Genomic DNA, 22,057 nt, shown 5'->3' on the forward strand with positions numbered 1-22,057 from the left:
AACAAAAAAAAAATTCTTGGATCTAATTTAACCTTCATTTTAATATCTTCTCTAAAATAACACATATTTCTCTCCAAAAATCTTTTACTTTTTCACATGACTTTGGTTTATTTTCTTCACCTGGATCTCATAATTGACAGAGATCAATTGCAACTGCCCGCAGCTATCCAAACCTAGAATTGCTGGACCGTCTGGATTAACCATGTAGAACGTCCAGAGGATGTTCTTTCCCTTAAGGCAACCATTGATCTTGGCCCTCCCTAGCTGTTTGATCATGAGTCCACCATAGGCCATTAATGTGACATTTGCTGTTTCATATGCAATCTCTTTTGGATACCCTTTCATTATGTACTCTGGGAACATCTGGCAGTAGAGTCTGAGTGGAAGGATGTTGTTTTGTGATCCAGTATCCAGCTTCAACTTTAGGTTAAATATCATAGGCTTCTTCTGGATTGTCCTCTGTATTTGGATCCTTGTGTGCAACTCGCTTCCTTCTTCCATCTCACTTGACATCTTATGGTGTATGGATTCTACGTCCAGCATCTGGGTGTCAGAGTCTTCATTGTTGTTTCTTTATGTGGTTGATCTTCTTGTCTTTTTTATTCACTGGTATTCACTGGTATTACAGTTTTCTTCATACCAGACTTGCACACCTTCGCCCAGTGGTTTGCTTTACATTCAGAACCATAATGGGGCATTTGTTTTGGTCATCAAAGCGATGTTGTCTGCCGCAATTGCTCCGGGTCTTGGGGGTTTGCACTTTTCTGATTGTGTTCTTTATAGCATCTCTTTGCTGTGGGTGGGCCTGCAAAGTTAAGGATTTCATTTGTGTTTTCGTGGCTTCGAAGGCTCTGGGCATCTTCAAGCTATCCTTCCCCATAGGAGACTTTTGCACTTTGGGATGGGCACACCCCCATATTGGTTGATCAACTAATCTTTCCTCTAGATCCTTAAATCTGCATTTTTCAGCAACAATTTTTAGTCTAATGAGGAAGTTATTAACCGTTTCATCAGTCTCTTGCATTAAGCCTTGAAATTCATAGCATTTAATTCTATGATTAGACCTTGGTTCAAGATGAGAAGCAAACTTTGCAAATATCTGCTCTGGATCATGTTTCTCCACCTCTGTAAACTCCCAGCTATTAAATAAGTCAAGGCCTCGCTCCTCTGTCCAGAGAAATATATAACTGACCTTCTCTTCTGCTGTGGCATTTTTAAATAGCTTTTGAATGCTAAATTGCACTTCTGCTGAAACTTTTTAAATGATTCAACAATGTCTTCAGCCTCCCAGTCCATCGCTGGGTGAATTGCTGATGCTCCAGCCACTTTTTTTCCAGTGATTTTTTTTTCTCTTCTTCCCCTTCATAGTTCAGTGGGCTACAATCAATTGTATGGATTGATTCTTGTTCTCTTACACCGCTGCCACCATGTCAGATCTCTGTGTTACTTTGGAGGCTTCTTAAATAACCCAGGGATACCAGATTCCAAGAACAGAAGCCACTTTACTTACTGATGCCTTCCACCATCTCAGGAAACGTCACACATAACCCCCCCCCCCCCCCACCGTGGTGATGCACTACAGTTATTAGAATCAGAAGGGTGTATTCTTACCCAGTTATGAAATAGTTCACATTATCCTGACCATGTAACACCTTTCTCCACCCACTAGCTCCTCCCACTTCTCCACACCCCTAGCCCCTCCTTCTCCACACCCTAGCTCCTCCCCCTTCTCCACACCCCTAGCTCCTCCCCTTCTCCACACCCTAGCTCCTCCCCTTCTCCACACCTCTAGCTCCTCCCCTTCTCCACACCTCTAGCTCCTCCCCTTATCTCCACCCCCCTAGCTCCTCCCCTTCTCCATACCCCTAGCTTCCTCCCCCTTCTCCACACCCTTAGCTCCTCCCCTTCACCACACCCCTAGCTCCTCCCACTTCTCCACACCCTAGCTTCCTCCCCTTCTCCACACCCCTAGCTCCTCCCCTTCACCCCCTTCTCCACACCTCTAGCTCCTCCCACTTCTCCACACCCCTAGCTCCTCCCACTTCTCCACACCCCCTAGATCCTCCCCTTCTCCACCCCCTAGCTCCTCCCCTTCTCCACACCCCTAGCTCCTCCCCTTATCTCCACCCCTAGCTCCTCCTTCTCCACACCCCTAGCTCCTCCCCTTCTCCATACCCCTAGCTCCTCCCCCTTCTTCACGCCCCTAGCTCCTCCCCTTCTCCACGCCCCTAGCTCCTCCCCCTTCTCACGCCACAAGCTTCCACCCCACCCTTTCTAATTTGGTGCCTGCTCAGCTTTCAAACGTTTGCTTCCAGGAGCTGCATGACCTACTGAGTTCCTGCAGCAGGACATGCTCGAGCTTTCTTGCTTGCCTGCAGGTTCAGCCCCAGCATGGTGTCTGCATGGACTTGGGTGCAGGACGAGCTCCTGCTCAAGCCTTGCCTCTATCCCACGGCGCTCGCGTCCCTGTGTGGCGGCGCTGCGCTGCTCCTCCTGCTGCGGAAATGGACGGGGAGAAGCCGATATGAGGCGGCGATCCGAAACGCTCGGACACAGCGGGACGAAACCCTGAGAGCCATGGAGAGGGACGGACTGGGTGTTGAAATGGTTGGCAAGATGGGCCAGCCGGCTGTCAAGGTCAGATGTAACCAATACAGCGATAAGTAACCACGCTCATTCTATCTGGTTGCTGAACCAATGGAGCTAACGTGGCAGCGCCTTTAAAATTAGTTTTGTCTACGGCTGCTGCGCTTTGTAGATTGTGGTTGATGATTGCAGCAGGGACGGACCCGTGGATTCAGTAAAATCCTGGCGGATCCGGCTGTGGATTTCACTCCACCCCAGGAGCCTGACTGTCCCGACAATGCAATCCTCCACGGCCTGCTTTGGCCGGAGCATTTCACCGGATCACCTCTCTCTGGGAGAAAGGCTTTCCTCCTCACTTTGGACCTTAATCCGAGACCTTGGGGCTATTTTGGGCAAGCTGGTTCTCTTCCCTGTCGGACTCTGGCCTTACCTTACTCTTAATTTAGTCTATGTGTGGTCTGAGTCCAGCGTGTTCTTTGAATGAAGTGATAGGAGAAGGTATTCGGTTCAACAGTCAATTTTTTTACACAGCACAAGAATAAAGCTTAACAGAGCTCTGGATCAGTCGTTAGTTCATAGGTCACCTGCACAGTGAGCTATTCCCCAAGACTGACCCCTATTGTCCAGTTGGCTCAGTTTATATAGATCAACCTTATCATACAGAACAAAAGTAGGCTTCCTTTGCTAGATCTTTTTGCATAAGGGTTATCACAAGTCATCTCCTGTTTTGCAGATATCTGGGGTGTAGTGCTCCCATCTTAATCCTCCAGGCCAGACTATCCTGTTTTGATCAGAAATTAATTCATCCCCAGATATTTCTAATCACCATTCTGTTCCTGTCTGGCCAATTTCTGCTGTTCTCTTTAACACCTGCTCATGCCTTAATCTTCCTCCTAGACTGGTTTTCCCATTCCCTTTGTTTCTTGCAGGCCATTCTTTGTTCTGGTCTGGCCTGTGTCTCCCGTGCTACTCAACATCTTCAGTTTGAGCATTCCTCCTAAATTGTTTCATCCATTTCCTCTCCCTGTATTTGGGAGCAGACAATTTTGCTCAGCCAACTTTGCTCCATGCTGTGATTGCCACTTAATCACAATCCTCTTTTTCCCTGAACCATGCAGTAAATATAAAATTATTAATGAATCATTTCTTTCATAATGTTTTAACCTCTAGATTCCAACATCCCACCCACTATTTTAAAAAATGCAACAGCAGAAGAGGTCAGTTAGAAGCTTTTTCTGCCTGAGTTACCTGCTGCTTTCACTTTATTTCTCCCATTCATCTGAATTGCAGCTCGTACAATTCCAGTGACTCAAAATCTTCTCAGGCGAACCTTCTGCAGAGGTAAGGTTCACTGTGCTTTAGATTGGTGTTGTTTGATCCATCAAATGCACATTGGTTGATTGGCCAAAATATTAATACAGGAAGGGGGCCTAGGATCTGTGATATTGAACAGTACAGCCATCTAAATTCTTCTAGCGCTGGCAAAGGACAGCAAGAGACTCTGGAATGTGGTTACTTTAATGTAGCAATTTGACTTGATTGCAGTACAGTGTTTACTTGACAAGTTAGAACCTCATGCACAGCCACTTCATTGCAGGATATCTACGGCTTTTTTATGCTATGCAAAAAGCACTGACACAGAATGGCGGGGGCGGGGGGTGTGGTGACATTCCAGTCCTGGCTTTTACCCCAGCAGCGTAGTAACAGTGCCAGAATGCCATCTGTGTGAAAGGGGAAATGTAGCATTCCAGCACCACGACAGGAAAGGATGTGTTTGAGTACCATTTTTTAGTGTATTTACAGGTAAGCATTTAAAACTTGGATAAAACATACAATAAGAAAAATATTTTTTAATAATACTGCTGACCTGCTCTCCCATGGCGGCTTGCTGCCTGCTCTCTGTTGCTGTGGGCCGCTCATGGAGAAAGGTGAGGGCAATCACAAAGTGTGGCTGGGTTCAGCACCAACCCAGTAGAGCACTGATTTGACACTAGGTGTGCCAGATTGAGCTGCAATTAACGGCAAAGGTAAAAGGCAGAGTCGATCTGGCTGACAGCGTGTAGTTCACTAAGGAATGCCTGACTGGCAGGCACTTGGGGTTTAGCCCATCTTGGATGTCTACGCATGTTCCCATAAATGAAATGAGCTGGTGATGGAAAAGTGATGCATTCTCTACTTGACTCACCGTTTTGTTAGGTGGGTGAAGCACTGATTACCAAGAGAAATGGTTACTTAAACAAAAGTTGCTTTTAATTATGAAAACAGAATCACACTTCAACTTAATCCCCTTCTAATTCTAAGCGCACGTGTATGTAATGTGTGTGTAAGTTTAGAAAAGTTTTTTGATTCACAGTCCAATCTCACTTCTCATTCCTCCAAGTTTACTGGTTGCAGGCAATTCTTATACTGAGCACAGAATTTAACATTTATGAAGTTCACCAGGCTTTGATGCTTGAAAGGTAAATGGATTCTGCTCAGGAAGGTTCTTGTCAGTTTTCAGAGAGAGATTTGTTGTTCGCTGGACACCCACAACTGATTCTTTTTAATCAGCCACTTCAGTGTCTTGCTGAAGAAACTTGCCCCATCAGGGTTCTCCAGATGATAACCTCTTTCTTTCAAGTCATCACAGATTTCCTTTTTATTTCCCTTATTTCAAGTAAAACATTAAACAGCCAGTCCTCTCCTCTTGTATGAACCACAAGGGCTTTGACCAGGCTGAACTAAGCACTCACAACTTGTCTTCAAAATGGGGTTCTTCCCCAAGCTTGCCACCTTGTCCTATTCCAGTCCCAGCTGTTGTTGTTGACTGTGAAACTGAAGAACTGATCTCTCTCTCTCTGAGAAAAGCCTGTTTGACTCCCTCTCTGCTTGCAAAACCAAATGACCCTCCTAGAACAGCAAGCAGCACTCCCAGACAACCTGATGCTTCGAACCTACTCCTCCGAGTTCTTTCATCTGTTTCTTTTCAAAACAACTATCCATTAGTGACGTCTCTTGGGAATTCTCCAAAGTTTTTGCAAAGGCTCTTGGAGCCGGCCTGTCTGGCTTGAGCAGATCTCCAGTATTTTAAATGAGATCTGTTTTGAAGTGTGGGAGAGGGTTTAAACTAGTTTGGCAGGGGGGTGGGGAGCAGAGTTTGTGAGCAGTGTCTAGGGTGCATGGCCACCTAGTTAAGAATGATAAAGATAACAAAGGAAGGATGGAGGTTAAGGTAAAAGGTAGAATAGGGAATATATGAGAGGGTCATTCTCTGAAATGCATGTACTTTAATGCAAGAAGCATAGTGAACAAGGTAGATGAGCTTAGTGCATGGATTGGCACTTGGAATCATGATGTTGTGGTAATAAGTGAGACCTGGTTACAGGAGGGACAGGACTGACAACTAAATATTCCAGAATACAAATGTTTTAGATGTTATGGAACAGGGAGTAAAAAAGGGGGAGGAGTTGCTCTGCTTGTTAAGGAGGACATTACTGCCGTGAGATGGCAGGATGGTTTGGAGGGATCGTCCAGTGAGGCTGTTTGGGTGGAATTGAGGGTGGAGGAGGCATGAGGGCACTAATAGGAGTGTATTATACACCACCAAATGGGCCAAGAAAATTGGAAGAACAAATTTGTAAGGAGATAGCATATATGTGTAATAAACATAAGGTAGTGATCATGGGAGATTTTAACTTCCCTCACATTATATGGGATAACCATACAGTAAGAGGGTTGGATGGGCTAGAGTTTGTCAAATGTGTACAAGATAGCTTTTTTAATCAATATGTAGAGGAACCGACTCGGGACGGTGTAATACTGGATCTCCAGTTAGGGAACGAGATAGGTCAGGTGTCTGAGGTTAGTGTTGAAGAACAAATTGGGTCTAGTGATCACAACTCCATTAGTTCTAGGGTAGTTTTAGGGAAGAGCAAAGAAGGGCCTAAAGTTGAGGTTCTGGATTGGAGAAAAGCAAATTTTGAAGGTATAAGAATGGATTTGGGGAATATTGAGTGAGACATGATTTTTTCAGGAAAGGATGTAAATGAAAAATGGAGAATATTCAAAGAAGAAATTTTGAGAGTACAGAGTAAATATGTCCCAGTGAGGATCAAAGGAAAGGCTGGAAGTCATAGGGAGCCTTGGTTTTTGAGGAATATTAGAAATTTGGTTAGGAGAAAGAGGGAGATGTACAAGAGATATAAACAGCAGGGTGTTGAGAAATTGAAAGAGGACTACAAGGAGTGTAGAAAAAAATCTTAAGAAAGAAATTAGAAAGGCCTCTGTGTCCACTAGAAAAACAGCATCCTCTTTGTTGGGTCCCACCTGGAAATTTATCAAAGGTTCCCCGTGGGACCCAGGAAGAAGAAACCCCTGAAGTCATCAGAGGGATCGCATCCCTTTCCCTCTTTAATTCGGGACATTCCTGTTTGAAATGTCCCACTTTCCCACAATAGTAACACCCTTTCCTGCTGGGGTGACCCAAAACTCAAGTACATCAACATAATAACAACTGGAACATTTCCATCACTCAATTTCCCTATCAGAGGCATCCCTCTGGTGGAGTCTAATCTCCTGGGTGGAAGGTATGAGTCCTCCTCATGTTGAACTAAATCTTGGGGTCCCACATCTCTTCTTCTGGGCTTCCTGCCAATTTGCCTGGCTGGTAGAGTGGTATCTTGTGTTTTTCTGCTGAGTTCTCTCTGTCCTCACTGAGAACAGCTTAATTTTTAAACTGTGCAAATGCAGACAAACTTGTTTTAACAAAAGCTTCTAGAATTTTCCACAGACTTTAAATCTTAACTTCTTTGTTACAGTGGCCGGATGATTTATCATGGCTCTGGGTTTGAGCACTAACAGGAACCGAAAATACTTTGGGTATTGCTGGCGCAGAGGGGACCACTGCTAGGGGTCTAGATACGGGCAGATGATATGCTAGTGGTGGTCCTTAGGGGGTCCCTGAGGAGTACTCGGGGTCACTCATCTCTCCCTCCTCCATCAGTCTTAGGACTTCCATTTATCCTCCTGTGCAGGAGGTTTCTCCTGCCTATCCTTAGCTTTTTTTTCCTCCTTTCCTGATTTTTTTCTGTCCTGCTCCTTTCTATGTGAGATGGCTATTCTTTCTGGAGGACTTCCATAGGTTTTACTGTCCCCCCTTCTGCCAGTTTTACAGCATTAATTTGGCAACCTGCAAGCCTCTCTCTATTCCTTCTTGTGCTAACAGGTGTCACTTTCCAATGATCTCTTTAATGAATTCATCATCCCAAGTACCCCCCAATGGCTAGCCTTCTCTCCCAGAAACTTTTTGAATTATTTTTTCATCCTGACCCGTGTACAGGTCTGTCACGACCCTTTCAGATCTAGACCACCAAGGTAAATACCCGTGTACAGGTCTGTCCATACAGGTACCTCACGACCCTTTCGGATCTAGACCACCAAGGTAATACTTAAAAGTCCAGTTTTCTTACCTTGTTCCGTGCACAGAGTTACCTGGTCAGCGCTGTTCCTGCCTCTTCGTTGTCCATACCGGTTCACCCAGACTCAGTCCGGTCCTTAGTCAGTTCATCCAAGGTGCCAAGCTCACAAAGTACCAAGACCATTCAAACCGGAAATGGGATGCGTCTTCTTCATACCCTATAAGCCGTGACTCTTGGAAGATGACGGGATCCCAGTCGAGCCCCCAAGTTGTGAGAAACACAGCACACTGATTAAATAATTTCTCAGAGTCAATAGATGAAGCAATATAACCTTTTATTCAACATTCTTGCAAGAGAAGACACACTCATTGATATTCAACAACCTTTTTTTTATATATTTCTTTGTGTTAATAGCCTCTCCTTTGTTAATTTAGTTGGTTAGTTAACTGAGTAATTGATATGTTCCGCTCCTCATCTTAAAGCCCGCCCTTGTTTACTTCTCCCATTCCCATGATTTTTGTGACCGCAACTCTTATTTATTCTTATCCTTTTTTGGTATGATGCTTTGTCACATGTTCCAGTTCTTTCACAGTTTTAAAAAATATATCAAGTTGGCCTTCCCTGCAATCTCTTGCAAGAACTGTCCTTCCTTTGTATTCTAGCAGATACCACCCCCCCCCCCCACTTTTCTTCTCTCACGTCTCATCTCTGTGCAGCCATTGTTAACACTGATTATTACATTTTTTTGAAACAGCACTTTGGAAAATTCTCACGGTGCCTATAATTACCAACCTTGATGCCTTGAGTGGAGATGGCTAACTTGTAGAATTCCCAAAAGGGAATCCCTTTGTATGTTAAGTGGCTGGTCCAAACAGTTCTGAACATAAAACATCAGGCACCTAAAATAAACTACAGTACTTTTGTTATAAAATTGAAAGATGTATCTTCTCTTTCTTTTATTGCTTGCTTAGTGGTGCAAAAATGTACGAAAAGACAGAATATAAAGTGACAAACAGGCTATACAATTCCATGGCTGTTTTTACAGTGTCTTACATAGGATGATTGGTTTCAATGGCCACTTAAAGTATTATACAGGAGATGGCCACTTAATGCTTTCCCTGAGGTTCAATGACAACTGATTAACATGCAGGTCCATTTATTATCTTCCTCTGCATAGTTGCAATAGAACAGAATCAGGTTTTACCACATTTATTGATACAATCTGATTCTGCTTATCAAATTAGTGGGACATAAATTGTTGACAGGATTTTTTTCCCTCTGAATACTGGACTCATTTGAATTAATTCTCACTATATCCAGAGAGTTCCATAACTTGTGAATAAGCTCAGTTCATTCTTAGTTCTTGAGCAGAATGACATCCATCCATTGCTGAATTTTGTTACCATCCTATTGTTACAAAAAAACATTGAAAATCATGTGGTTTGCACCCATGTGCTGACAGGTGGAGGGATTGCCGCAGAGGTAGATTAGTAGAAGTACCAATTAGCCACGATCTTAGAAAAGTGTCACTTTTGTATCCTGACATCACCTTCGCAGTTCTGCTTCCTGACTCAGTGAGGGTAGGTCACACTTACCTTTTTAATGCCAAGTATGCAAGACACTCTTTCTTAGTCCAGCCAATTCTTCCACTCTGCAGCTTGGATATTGGTGCAATTTCCAATTTCCAAGAAGATTCTTCACGTAAACACTACAAGAACTGCAGTTTCATTGCTTTTTGATGCTTTTCTTTAAAATGTAAACTTTTTAAAATTTTCTTTTTCAGAAATGTTCTGGAGACGTTGAATCCATTCTGTCCCTATCACTTCACGAGCTCCGTGACAAATTGCAGGGAGGCTCCTTTGACCCTGATAGTGTACTACATGCCTACATGGTGAAGGTATGAGGCAGTAAAAGGGAGGGGGTGATACTGACTGCTTTTCCCTTGATTGGGACAGAGTGAATCAAGGTGAATGTCCAGCAATTCCCTGAATGGAAAGTGCAATGCAAAACTGAGGCCAAAAATTAACTTTGTTGTTGGGCTTGAAGAGCCCAGTGTCAAGAGGAGAGAATGAGATGTAGAGAGAATGAATATAATCCCACCCATTGTCAATCCTTGCCTGAAAAAGGGATCTGAATATTCCATTTGTTTTTATAAGGTGTTCAGTGTAGAAGCCAACTTTGCATTGCAAGTTAAATTTTGGGAATCCCAAATACTATGAATGTCACTTTATTCAGGTTATTTTTTTTATCTGCTCTTTTATTAATGCTATTTCTTCAGGTTCCTCTGTGAAGAACTGACATTAAAACTATTAATATACGTATTGATTAAAGTAGTGTGCAGGATATCTTGTAATGCATTTAAATGGGTTATCTCATAAAAAATCTGCATGTTTGGCTTGTCCATGTTAGATTTGGCTAATCATACTAGCTTTTTACATTTCTTTTATTGAAGGCCTTGGAAGTCAATAAACAACTGAATTGCCTCACGGAATTTCTTCCTGAATGTCAAACACAGCTTCAGGATTTCCAGGAGAAACACAAGGGGCTACTTTATGGAATCCCTATCAGCATTAAGGACAACATTAACTGCAAGGTATAGGCCTACCAGAGAGTGGAGATAACTCATTGAAAGTTTACTGCAAGAGAAATGATAGTGGTTCAATTATCGCAAATTTATGACAGGTTGAAGCCAGTCCAGCCCCTTGTACCTGTTGGGGGAAAAACAATTATCCAGTCAGAACCTGCCTCGCATTGTTAAAGCTCTACCTCCTGGCTCTTCAATATATCATTTTACCTTTTAAATCAGTTAGTGTTTCAACTCTGTTTTCAGACAGTGAGATCCAGATCCCGTCATCCTCTTGGTGAAACTAAAAATCATTATTTTCTATATAATCGCCAACCAATCAGTTTTGTGAACTTGCTTTTTTATTTTTGAGTATTTTATTTTTGATTTTTTTTTCAAAAATATACAGAACAAAATCTTCAGTATCACAATATATTAAACTTTTTTTTTATAAACAACAACAAATCTGCACACTGTCAGAGCTTGCATATCTGAGATTGAAGGGGGAAAATTATAAGGGGAGCAATGGGGGAAATTTCTTCACGCAAAGGGTGGTTGGGATGTAGAATAAGCTTCCGGCGGAGGTGGTTGAAGCAGGGACGTTATTTACATTTAAGGAAAGACTGGATAATTACATGGAGGTGAGAGGATTGGAGGGGTATGGACCAGGTGCTGTCAGTGGGACCAGGAGGGTGGGGATTTGTTCCGGCATGGACTAGTAGGGCCAAACTGGCCTGTTCTGTGCTGTATATGGTTATATGGTTATCTTTTAAATGCATAGAATACAATTAGGGAAATGACATTTAAATAAGTATAATTAGCAGCATTTATATTCCTTTTTTATTATTGTATTTTGGCCCCAATATGGTCCAGATATGGCTGCCAGATCTTTACAAAATTAGCATATTTTTTCTTTAAATTATTCTTGTTTTTTCTCCATAGATACACAGCTGTTCATTTCCGCAGTCCATCATGCGATAAGTAGAGGGGAGTTGGACTTGCAGTTGATCACAGTACTTATTTTAGCTACTGCCAGTGCTATTTTTAAAAATGAGATTTGATATTTATTCAATATATTGCTTATTTCCATAAAATTACCTTGTAGATAAAGCTCGGGGTCGTCCATGAAGGCCACTCCTGTTATCCTGGTTAATTTTTCTGCAATATTTTGCCAAAATGACCTCACCTTCACGCACGACCACGTGGCATGTTTAAAAAAAAAATGTTCCTGTTTCAGTCCATCATCTGAAACACCTCTCTGATACTCCTGCTTTTGATCTATGTAACTTCTGTGGGGTAAGATATAATGGGTTTAAAAAAAATTGTACAGGACTAATCCATATCTTGCATTTATAATTGATGTCATGCTGTCCTTGCACCAATCTGACCAGTTTCTTTCTGAAATCACGACACGCAACCTTCCGATAATCTCAGTAATCCTGATTTTTGTTCTGAAGATCATAGTCCATTTTTGTTATAAATTTGGGTGTATTCCCCTCCAGACCATTTGTTCCATTTTAATAATTTCAGGTGGGATTAACGTTGGTCCCCATCTTTCTCTTAAGAAAGATCTTAGCAGCAACTGCAAAGAAATGTACAGTGGTAACATGAAAAACTGAAAATGTGGTAAAATTAGGCAGACGGCACATTGAAATACAAAATTGTATACCTTTAGAAAAAATTACATAGTTTAAGAAATCGAGTTGAAAATTTCTAGAAAATTTGGAAACCATATATGGATTTTACAAATAAAATTCCATCCACCTTCTCCACTTTACCCATCCCTCTCAATTAGAAGCTATAAAAATAATCAATGAATAGTATATATGCTCATAATATATATGTCGAAGTAAGTGTTCTTTTTTCTTCTTTTGGGAGGGAAGGGGTTGGGGAGAAAAATTAAAATTTTGTTGCATCATTGTGTATGACTTATGACAATTACTATATTACTGAATTATTCCTTTTTGTATTGATACAAATGATAAATAATTTTTTCAAAAAAAAGATCGATCTTAGCTGGAGAAAACAAAAGAATATCCCATTGGCCACTCTGTATTTATATTTCAGTTGTTCGAAGGTCATAAGAGAGTTCCTTCTGTGTAACATTATTTATTGTATCTTATTCCTTTGTCATACTATCAATTTAATATTCTATTGCCCATGTTCATAGGCAATAAGATATTTTTATACAATGGTGCTTTTATTCATATCCCTACTTTTTTTCTTATACATTCATTAATTTCCTGCCACATTTTGATCATGTATATTAGTATGGAATTATCTGCCATTTGACACTCCATTTATAGATAAAATCCTTTGATCCTTTGATCCTCCCCCACTGAGTACATTCCCATTTGAATCCAAGATTTGGGGGGGGGGGGGGGGGGGTGGTCTGTCTTCCACAAAGAAGGCTGCAAGAAATCTAGCCTGTGAATCTAGGTAGTATTTTTTTTAAAAATCTGGAAATCTAACTTCTCCCAGCCTGTAGTCCCATGTCAGTTTTTCCAGTGAAGTTCTTGGTACCTTGTAATTCCATAGCAACTGTCTAATATGATTTAAAGAAATTTTTAGGTAACATAATAGGTAGCGATTGAAAAAGACACTGTAGTTTCGGCATTACTTTCATTTTGATTCAATTAACCCTTCCCACTAAAGTAATCAATAAGTCCCTCCATTTCTGCACATCTGTTTCTACCTCCTCCAAAAGAGGAGCATAATTTAGTTTATGCAGATTCTGTAAATTTTTGTCAGTTGCTATTCCCAGATATTTTATCTCACCTTAAGCAATCCATTAATAATCACAGAACACCGATGGCATAGGGAATACTTAAAGTGGTAGATGAGTAGAAAGAAAAAGGTTGAGAACTGCAGTTTTATAATAATCTTTGATAATAATCTTCTCAATTATAAATGTGAAGCTGACTAACTTGTGTTATCCTTCTTTCTGGCTCTCTTACTTTTGGAATAAGGGATAACATTTGCTGATTTAATTTAAAAAAAAACATCCATCCCTGAATAGAGAGAATTTTGGAAAATTAAAACAGGCATATGCCACATAGGCATATTAATGGCTTAAATTTTTATGGGAGGCTTTTTTTTATTCATGTGGATGTGTCTAATGGCAGTCCTTAACAGGTGTTGCTGCACAATGCCATCTTAAAAATAAATGCTGTTTTTAAAAACTCTTGATTAACTGTGAGGCTTGATGGATCTGGTGTACATTTACCAAATGACTGAAATGGCTTCCAAGTTGCAGTGGGTGAGAGCATAACACAGATTATAGTTTTCCTAGTGAGGTGATGCAAAAACCTTTTTGCACCCTGTATTGCAACAGTTTATAGCAATTACAGGGATGCCTAAGTTACAGTTGTCCTGTCTTATGGAAATTTGTACCAATTCTCCTTTGTATTTTACAAGATAATAACATCTCATGCATTGTTGATTATTGATTGGATACTGTACATGTTCCATTAATTAAATTATAGGTGGTGCTCGGGTGAATATTTAACTCAATAAAAGAATTATAGCAAAGGCTCATAGAGAATTACAAATGAGTTGCTATATATATATTTAAAAAATTGATGTTTCTGGCTTAGGGAGAAATCAGTTTCCAGGAACTCTTGTGTGCCCAGGGACTTCTTTTTTGTACTAATGCAAAACATATCTTTTGTGAATCTGATGTTACAATGTTGACGTACATTCAGACTTTCTGTATTGTTTATGTACAGATTTAGGCGACCCACAAGTGGTGATTGCTGAGTGCAACATTTGAGGAGAGAAACAGAGGTCACAGTTCAGGTCAATAACATGGAAATTTGACTCTCTTTCCCTCTACAAAAATTCTGTCTGACCTGGTCACTTCTGTAGCATTTTTTTTTAATTAACTTGTGGTAAACCTGGTTGTTTTTAGGACATTGTTGCAAATGTTTGTCTTTTAAATGGAGGTATTGAAGATCCAGTCCAGATGCAACTTTTCTCTTTGTTTCATCCGTTTGTCCTGTGCAGCTTCCCATTGTCTTCATTCTCCACCATCCTTCCACTCTTCTCTTTTTGACTCCTGTGCAAGTAGAAGAGGAAAATATACTTTATGTCAAGAAATTTTTTTTGTTTGAACACAGGGTCATGACTCAACTTGTGGACTTGGTGTATTTTTAAACCAGCCTGCAACTGAAGACAGTGTAATTGTCCAAGTGCTGAAGAAACAAGGGGCTATACCCTTTGTGAAAACTAACGTCCCTCAGTCCTTACTAAGGTAACAAGTGCTCCACTGAACACATGGATGATGATTGATAACTGAAATATTTTCTTAATTGTTTCTGCTATAATTCAAAGGATGCTATGAACTGAAGAATCAAAATTATTTTTCTGTCACGTTTATAATATGTTCATAATGGCTTTTGTGTGGCGATCAGTAGTAATGCAGGTGTGTTTGATATTCAAGGAAATTCTAGTAATTATCTTTCTCCAAACTCTCAGGTCCAAAAGCCATGGTACAAGAAATAATTTATTAAGCAAACAATGCAGATAATCTGTGTAGTAACTATCTTATATAGCTGTCTAGACAGCCTGGATTTTCTTTTTTATGACTCGTTTTTCATAAAAGATCCATGACAAAGTTTAATAGCGTTTTCTGAAGTTTATCAGACCTTATGTGGGTTATTACTTATCAACTTTGATGCTTAATAGATACTTAATACAAGAAACATTACTTGATGCAGTCAATAGAGTTTCAGGACTATACCAAAGTCCTCCATAAGAACTGGCTGTCTTATCGAAAACACAGGAAAAGACCTTGATCTTTGCAGGCTACATTCAAAAGAATGCAAAACAGACTGCTCCAGATTGGCTGTACAAGTGATTTTTAACCCCTTCTGCAGGGGGCGACCTCTGTACCTGTAGAAGAGCACGGGGACAAGGCAACACCTGGCCGGCTGTCAATCACCCTCCAGGATATAAGCCAGATCCGGCCCTTCGAAGACAGTCTCAGCTTGCAACAGCATTTCTCACAGCTATCTCTGTGGAGGATTATGCCGAATAAAGTCTGTAGAACAGACTTTATATTTTATGTGTTTGCTTCTGTTCGATAGCACAGCACATAATCTGACTGAATAATTCTCCTAACAAACCAGGAAATAAAAGAAGTACATTTGTACTATAATTTTGAACATGTAGTAAAATTTGGAACATACAAATAAATTAAAAACACTAAATTATCATGATCACCTAAATATATATGAGTTTCACATGGAACATTTTGTTAATCCTGGATCTCTTTTTGAAAGTGTAAAGTGTATTAATGACTTGGTTCTGAAAGGCTCTTCATACAACCACTAAAGCACTGAATAGATGACCAGTAGTGACCAAATACACTATTTTTGTTGACTGACTAAGTTGTATCTTTTTTTATGATGATGAAACATTTTTATTCACAGCAGTTGTAAATGTCTTTGCAATTTTTCATTGTATGAAAGCCATTGTTGTTTTTCATTGAGAATGAAGTGCATCACAAACTTGTCAAAACTTGAGTAGTAGCTTTGATTAATATTCCATTAGTAGGATACCCCTTTTCTATTCATGCAAGTATTTCTATTAACTCACCATCTATTTCCTATTTCCATACTAGTTTTAGATGCATTGACCCTACCCAACATTTCCAGTCACTCAATCCAGCCGCAGAGAACATCATGCACATATAGCCAAATGCATTTGGGAGATACTGAACCACTTTTCTTACTAGGGCCTGATACTGCTGCACTGTCAAAGCCTTCAGAAAATGTACAGGGAATATCTTGCATTGGATTCACTCTGCAAACTTGGCATAGCGGTTAGCACAACACTTTTACAGCGCCAGCAATCGGGACCCGACTGGGGTTCCAATCCCACGCTGTCTGTAAGGAATTTGTACATTCTCCCTGTGTCTATGTGGGTGTTCCTGGGGACTCCGGTTTCCTCTCACCATTCAAAATGTACCATGAGTATGGGTTAATGGGATGTAAATTGGGCGGCATGGACTGTTACTGTGCTGTATGTATAAATTTAAAAATATGATGGTTTGGACTCTACCTATTCCCTGTTTTTTTTTGTGTGGGATATCTTATTGGGCTTTAGCTCATCCAACAGTGCCTTTGAAATACACCTGTAGAGCTTCTGATTGGATCTTAACCCAGCAGAAGGCTGTCCCTTTCATTTTTGAGGGCCCTTTAATTTACAGCGTTTCCTTCTTGTTTCTTTGATCCTTGTCTCACCAAGGGTGGGAAATGCAAATCACACTTTTACCATCTAGTTACTGCCATTACACATGAAAACAAGGTTGCACGGATCAGTTGATCTCCTTTGCCATTTGGGAGACGAGTGCCTGAAGCTACCACTTAAGTGATGACAAGAAGTTGATGTTCACGAACAGACATCTGCCTGTCAGTGCCTGAATGATTTATAGATGACCAATTTTCCAGGCCAAAGGCTGGGAGGATGAGTTTCCTCCCCCAGTTCTGAATTACTTTGGTATGGTCTCTGAAGGATCAGTTTGTTATGTTTGTGGAGTATAGTTCAAGAGAATGAAGTAGGGTAAATTTGGGAAATCCCGATACTTTGTAATGATAATTTGTTCTTTGCCAAAGCTACGAGTGCTGTAATCCCATTTTTGGACAAACAATTAATCCTCACAATACCAAGCGGACGTCTGGCGGGTCATCTGGTGGAGAGGCTGCCCTGATTGCAGCGGGAGGTTCTATCCTTGGCATAGGAAGTGATATTGGCGGTAGCATCCGGGTGCCAGCTTCATTCTGTGGAATTTGTGGTTTTAAACCAACTGGCAAACGATTGAGGTAAAAAAAAATTCAATAACTTTTGATCCTTAGAAATCTAAGATTTTGTTTTTATTAATACATGATTACTTGATAGTTCTGTCATCAGAGATGGTTTGAAACAAGTTAACTTTAGTGGAAGAGCTCCCTCATTTCTGACTTATGGGGTTAGTAGGGTAATTGGTCACATGGGCTTGTGGGCCAGAGGGCTGTCAAAAAAAAAAATTCAAAGCCACATTGCCTTATTTCAAGCCCTTCAATGAGGATTTGTGCACCCTCTATATTCTTGGTTTCTTTTAAGGCTGCTAATTTGGTGCTGTTTGACCATACAGTATAGTGGAAAGATGACAAATCTGACTTTTAAAATTTTTTTTAAAAAACCTACAATGCTACAACAATGTAAGCAAGTCCCAGCTGGTTTGTGATTTAAAAAAAAATCAGTCCTCCTTCCTGATCTGGATAGAATGTGACTCCACACCTGGCAATGTGCTTGACATTTAACTCCCACCTCCGTTCGATGACTGTTAAGGATGGACATTAAATCCAAACATTTGTCAACTACATCCACATTACACAAAGTTTTTTTTTTAAAAGTGAGGAAATGAGGAGAGTTTGTATTTTAGAGAGGTAGGGATGGACAATTAATCTTTTCACAAGTCATCAACGTGCTTAAAATGGAACAAAATAACATGCTGTGAGAGGGGTGTAGTATAACATTTCTTAAATTTGGCTGTTGTTTTCCTCTGGTGGCAGTAACTATGACTATCAAAACCTGCCACACTTTTTTCCCTTAAAATTGTTAAGTGCCTTTTCTGTCAGTTCTACACTCTAGAGATGCAAGAACACTGAGTTAATCTGGAATTTGCCTATGTTTAATTGGTACATTTTAACTGAAAGAGTAAGTGAGTTTGTGTAAAGTACATGTGCAGAATCACACATTTGCAAATCTAGCATGAAATAAGATGGGGACAAATTTACCTTTTGTGCTTCTGTCCATCTCTTCAGCTTGGATATTGGCAGAGAGGGGCTCTTTATTACATAATTTTATATTTTGTGTATCTACTGCTTTAAAAGAAATAACTTGAGATGAGCAATAGAAAATGGTAATGTTGAAATTGTTACTGTGTATGACAATAGTTAGCCGCCCACGTTTTCGCTACAAAGGCATAGTCAAGCGCGATCTCCATGTCAACCATACTGACTGGTCGGGCCTCACAAAAAATATCGCACTGCATGTCAGTAATCATGCAAAAATCCGCGATTCGCAGTGGCAACACTACAAAACGTTCTGTGAGGGCAGAAGAGCGACAAGGCACCATGTTCATCTTCGCTCATGAAGGGATGGGCCATGACGATAATGACAATAGTTAATTTATACAGTTTATTTACAGATTTTAAAAAATGTATGCTACCTTTAGAATACAAATGAGGTTTGTGGAGTATTTTTAACCCATCATAGAGTAAAGGACTATTTGTGATGATTTAGATTCCTTATTTCTGGTAATGGAAGATGATTGTGCATGAAAACAAGAAACCGATTTCTCAATGATTTTGAAATTAATTTTCACTTTGATCTGATACAAAAGAAGACGAGGGGGAATGTTAATTTTTTTTGTAATAGTTTGATCAATATGTTACACAGCTCTATCGGACTCAGGGGTTCAATACCTGGACAGAAAGCTGGTAAGTTTTAGTATTTTTTTTCCACCAAGCTAGAATGTTATTTTAAGAATATAATTTCAACATTTCATCACATCCTCTCTCACTTTTCCTTTAATGTTTTTATTTGGTTGTCATCGATACTGATCCTTGAATTTGTATACACTCTCTGTACCAAATTTCTTTTACTTAATTCATTTTCAACATTTCTCCCAATTTAAAAAAAAACAACTTTCTAAAAGAATGCAATTTTCCCAGTCTTTCATTTTAATGTGTTCTCTGCTTATTCCTTGAAGGAGGACTCAGGTACTATCTTTACCTCCCACAGATGCTAAGTTCCTCCAGCATTTCCGTGTACTTGTACTATAATCGGTGTCTGCAGACTTAACCATATAACCGTTTACAGCATGGAAACAGGCCATGTCGGCCCTTCAAGTCCGTACCGGTTCACTTGAACAGTCTATGAGTGGTAGGGCTGTTGGAGGGAAGTAGGTCTCCGTTCAGGACAATTCCCCTAATGACAGGAGTGCAACACAAAGGAAGTCTCTCTGCAGAGAGATTTTGAACTTTGAGTTAAATGAGTAAATCTGCAGATGCTGGGGTCGAGTGCAATGCACAAATGTAATGGAGAACCTCAGCAGGTCACGCAGCGTCCATTGGAAGTACAGTAAAAGGTAACCTTTTTTTTTTAATTTTTTATTTTTTTTATTTTTCACACCATAAATCACATTAGCCATGATATACACTATTTCTTTTTCACACATATACAGTGACTTTTTCTCTCCCCCCCCCTTTCCTCCCAAACCACCCCCCCACCCCCCCCTCTCATCCATTTTAGGTATACAATCTAGGTTGCATTAAGCCAGTCAGACAATGTTGTCATTCAACAAAATTACACCAGAAATTCTACAGAGTCCATTCTTTTCTTTCCTTCTCCTTCCATCAACTTAGGTAATGTTTGTCCCCGGTAGGTTTTCGCTATTGTATTTAATCTAAGGCTCCTATACTTGTTCGAATATTTCAATATTATTTCTTAACCAATATGTTATTTTTTCTAATGGAATACATTTATTCATTTAAATTTGGTAGTTTCTTCCTTTTAATTTGGTTATGTATTCCATTAATATTTAAAGACATATAGTTCAGCGTAGCCCTTTTATATTTTGTTTATCTTCTCTTTCCGTTTTTCCATCATTACTTTTCCTCCTTTTCCATTTCTGTTTTCTTATTTTCGACTCTTTATAAGACAACATTCCTACAACATCTAACATTTTCCTTATTCTCCTATTTCTATCTTATTTATCCCCAATCTCCCCTTCACCTCCTGAGTTGTCCTTTATCCCTTGTCGGACAACCACATCTCCCCTCTCCATTTGGATTTGCGAATCCACTCGCAAGCGTCAACTGATTTTGCAGTGACCGCTATTTCCCCCCACCCCGCCTCCCCCAGAAAAGATTTCACTTTTCATATGTCACAAAGGTCACTCTTTTAATTCCCTCCTTATTCTCTCTATTCCATTACCTTCCCTTATTAATTCTTGTCTATACTATCTATATTTTCCTCTAAGTACAGATACATTCATGTATGCTCATTGTCTCTATTCACTCTTATACCTTTTTACCCGCATACATATCAATCGTGATCATTTTTACTCTCATTACCCGTCTTCATCCCTCAGTCTATTTTTGTCTTTACCCACATACATATCAATCGTGATCATTTTAACTCTCATTACCCGTCTTCCTCCCTCAGTCTATTTTTGTAATTGTTCTGCAAATTTTCGTGCTTCTTCTGGATCCGAGAATAGTCTGTTTTGTTGTCCTGGAATAAATATTTTCAATACCGCTGGATGCTTTAGTATAAATTTGTACCCTTTCTTCCATAAAATCGCCTTTGCTGTATTGAACTCTTTTCTCTTCTTTAGGAGTTCAAAACTTATATCTGGATAAATGAAGATTTTTTGCCCTTTATACTCCAGTGGTTTGTTGCCCTCTCTTACTTTTTCCATTGTCTTCTCCAGTACCTTTTCTCTTGTAGTATATCTTAGGAATTTTACTACAATAGATCTTGGTTTTTGTTGTGGTTGTGGTTTAGAGGCCAATACTCTATGTGCCCTTTCTATTTCCATTTCATGCTGTAGTTCTGGACATCCTAGGGTCTTAGGGATCCAATCTTTTATAAACTCCCTCATATTCTTGCCTTCTTCATCTTCCTTAAGGCCCACTATCTTTATGTTATTTCTTCTGTTATGGTTTTCCATTGTATCTATTTTTTGAGCTAGTAGTTCTTGTGTCTCTTTAGTTTTTTTATTAGATTTCTCCAATTTCTTTTTTAAGTCTTCTACCTCCATTTCTGCTGCTACTGCCCGCTCTTCCATCTTGTCCATTTTTTTTCCCATTTCTGTTAAGGTCATCTCCATTTTATTTATTTTCTCTTCTGTGTTGTTTATTCTTTTTCTTAAATCCTTAAATTCCTGTGTTTGCCATTCTTTAAATGACTCCATGTATCCTTTAATAAGAGCAAGTATATCCTTTGCCTTGCCTATCTTTTCTTCTTCTATTTCACTGTACTCTTCCTCTTCTTCTTCCTCTGGGTTGACCATCTGTTGTTTCTTTGTTGCCCTTTCCTCCTCTTCTTTCTTGTTTCTATTGTCTTCTGTGGTCTCTTCTTGCTGCAGGTGTTCTGCAGCTGTCGTTGCCGGCTGTGGAGATCGACTCCCCAGCTGGTCCCCCCTCCCGTCGGTGTGTTTTTTTTCATTCGCATCGCGCATGCGCGGTTGCGCATTTTTACTCGGCTCAGCGAGCCATTTTTGTAGTCCATTATTTACCGACCTGAGGGAGCGGGTTTCTCTCTCCGCAGCGGGCCTCTTCGGACAGGTAAGGCCTTCACCTTTTTCCTCCTTTGTCTTCTCTTCCTCTCTTCTTGCCGTTGCTTTCGATTTTTCTTTTTTTGTCGCCATCTTCTTTCCACCTTTATACTCACTTTTCTGTAACTTTTATTTCTGTGCCTTTGTGTTTTCTCTTGTTTTTCCCGACTTTTCTGGAGAGGG

General features: G+C 40.1%; 1 protein-coding gene across 2 annotated transcripts in view; it reads left to right on the top strand.

Moving 5' to 3' along the window:
• The first annotated feature begins 2,265 nt into the window (after positions 1–2,265).
• Positions 2,266–22,057, top strand: part of faah (fatty acid amide hydrolase) — a 64,352-nt gene continuing 44,560 nt past the window's right edge. The window contains exons 1-6 of one of the 2 annotated variants that reach the window (XM_069938935.1): positions 2,266–2,637; positions 9,766–9,879; positions 10,435–10,575; positions 14,664–14,797; positions 17,163–17,369; positions 18,991–19,031. In XM_069938935.1, coding sequence (XP_069795036.1) covers positions 2,392–2,637; positions 9,766–9,879; positions 10,435–10,575; positions 14,664–14,797; positions 17,163–17,369; positions 18,991–19,031 — 883 coding nt within the window. In that variant the 5' untranslated portion in view covers positions 2,266–2,391. Of the gene's footprint in view, positions 2,638–3,885; positions 3,928–9,765; positions 9,880–10,434; positions 10,576–14,663; positions 14,798–17,162; positions 17,370–18,990; positions 19,032–22,057 lie in introns of those variants that run through there. The other variant, XM_069938936.1, reaches the window with a different exon arrangement.

This window comes from Narcine bancroftii, chromosome 5 (assembly GCF_036971445.1).
Source record: "Narcine bancroftii isolate sNarBan1 chromosome 5, sNarBan1.hap1, whole genome shotgun sequence".
Classification (NCBI taxonomy): Eukaryota; Metazoa; Chordata; class Chondrichthyes; order Torpediniformes; family Narcinidae; genus Narcine; species Narcine bancroftii.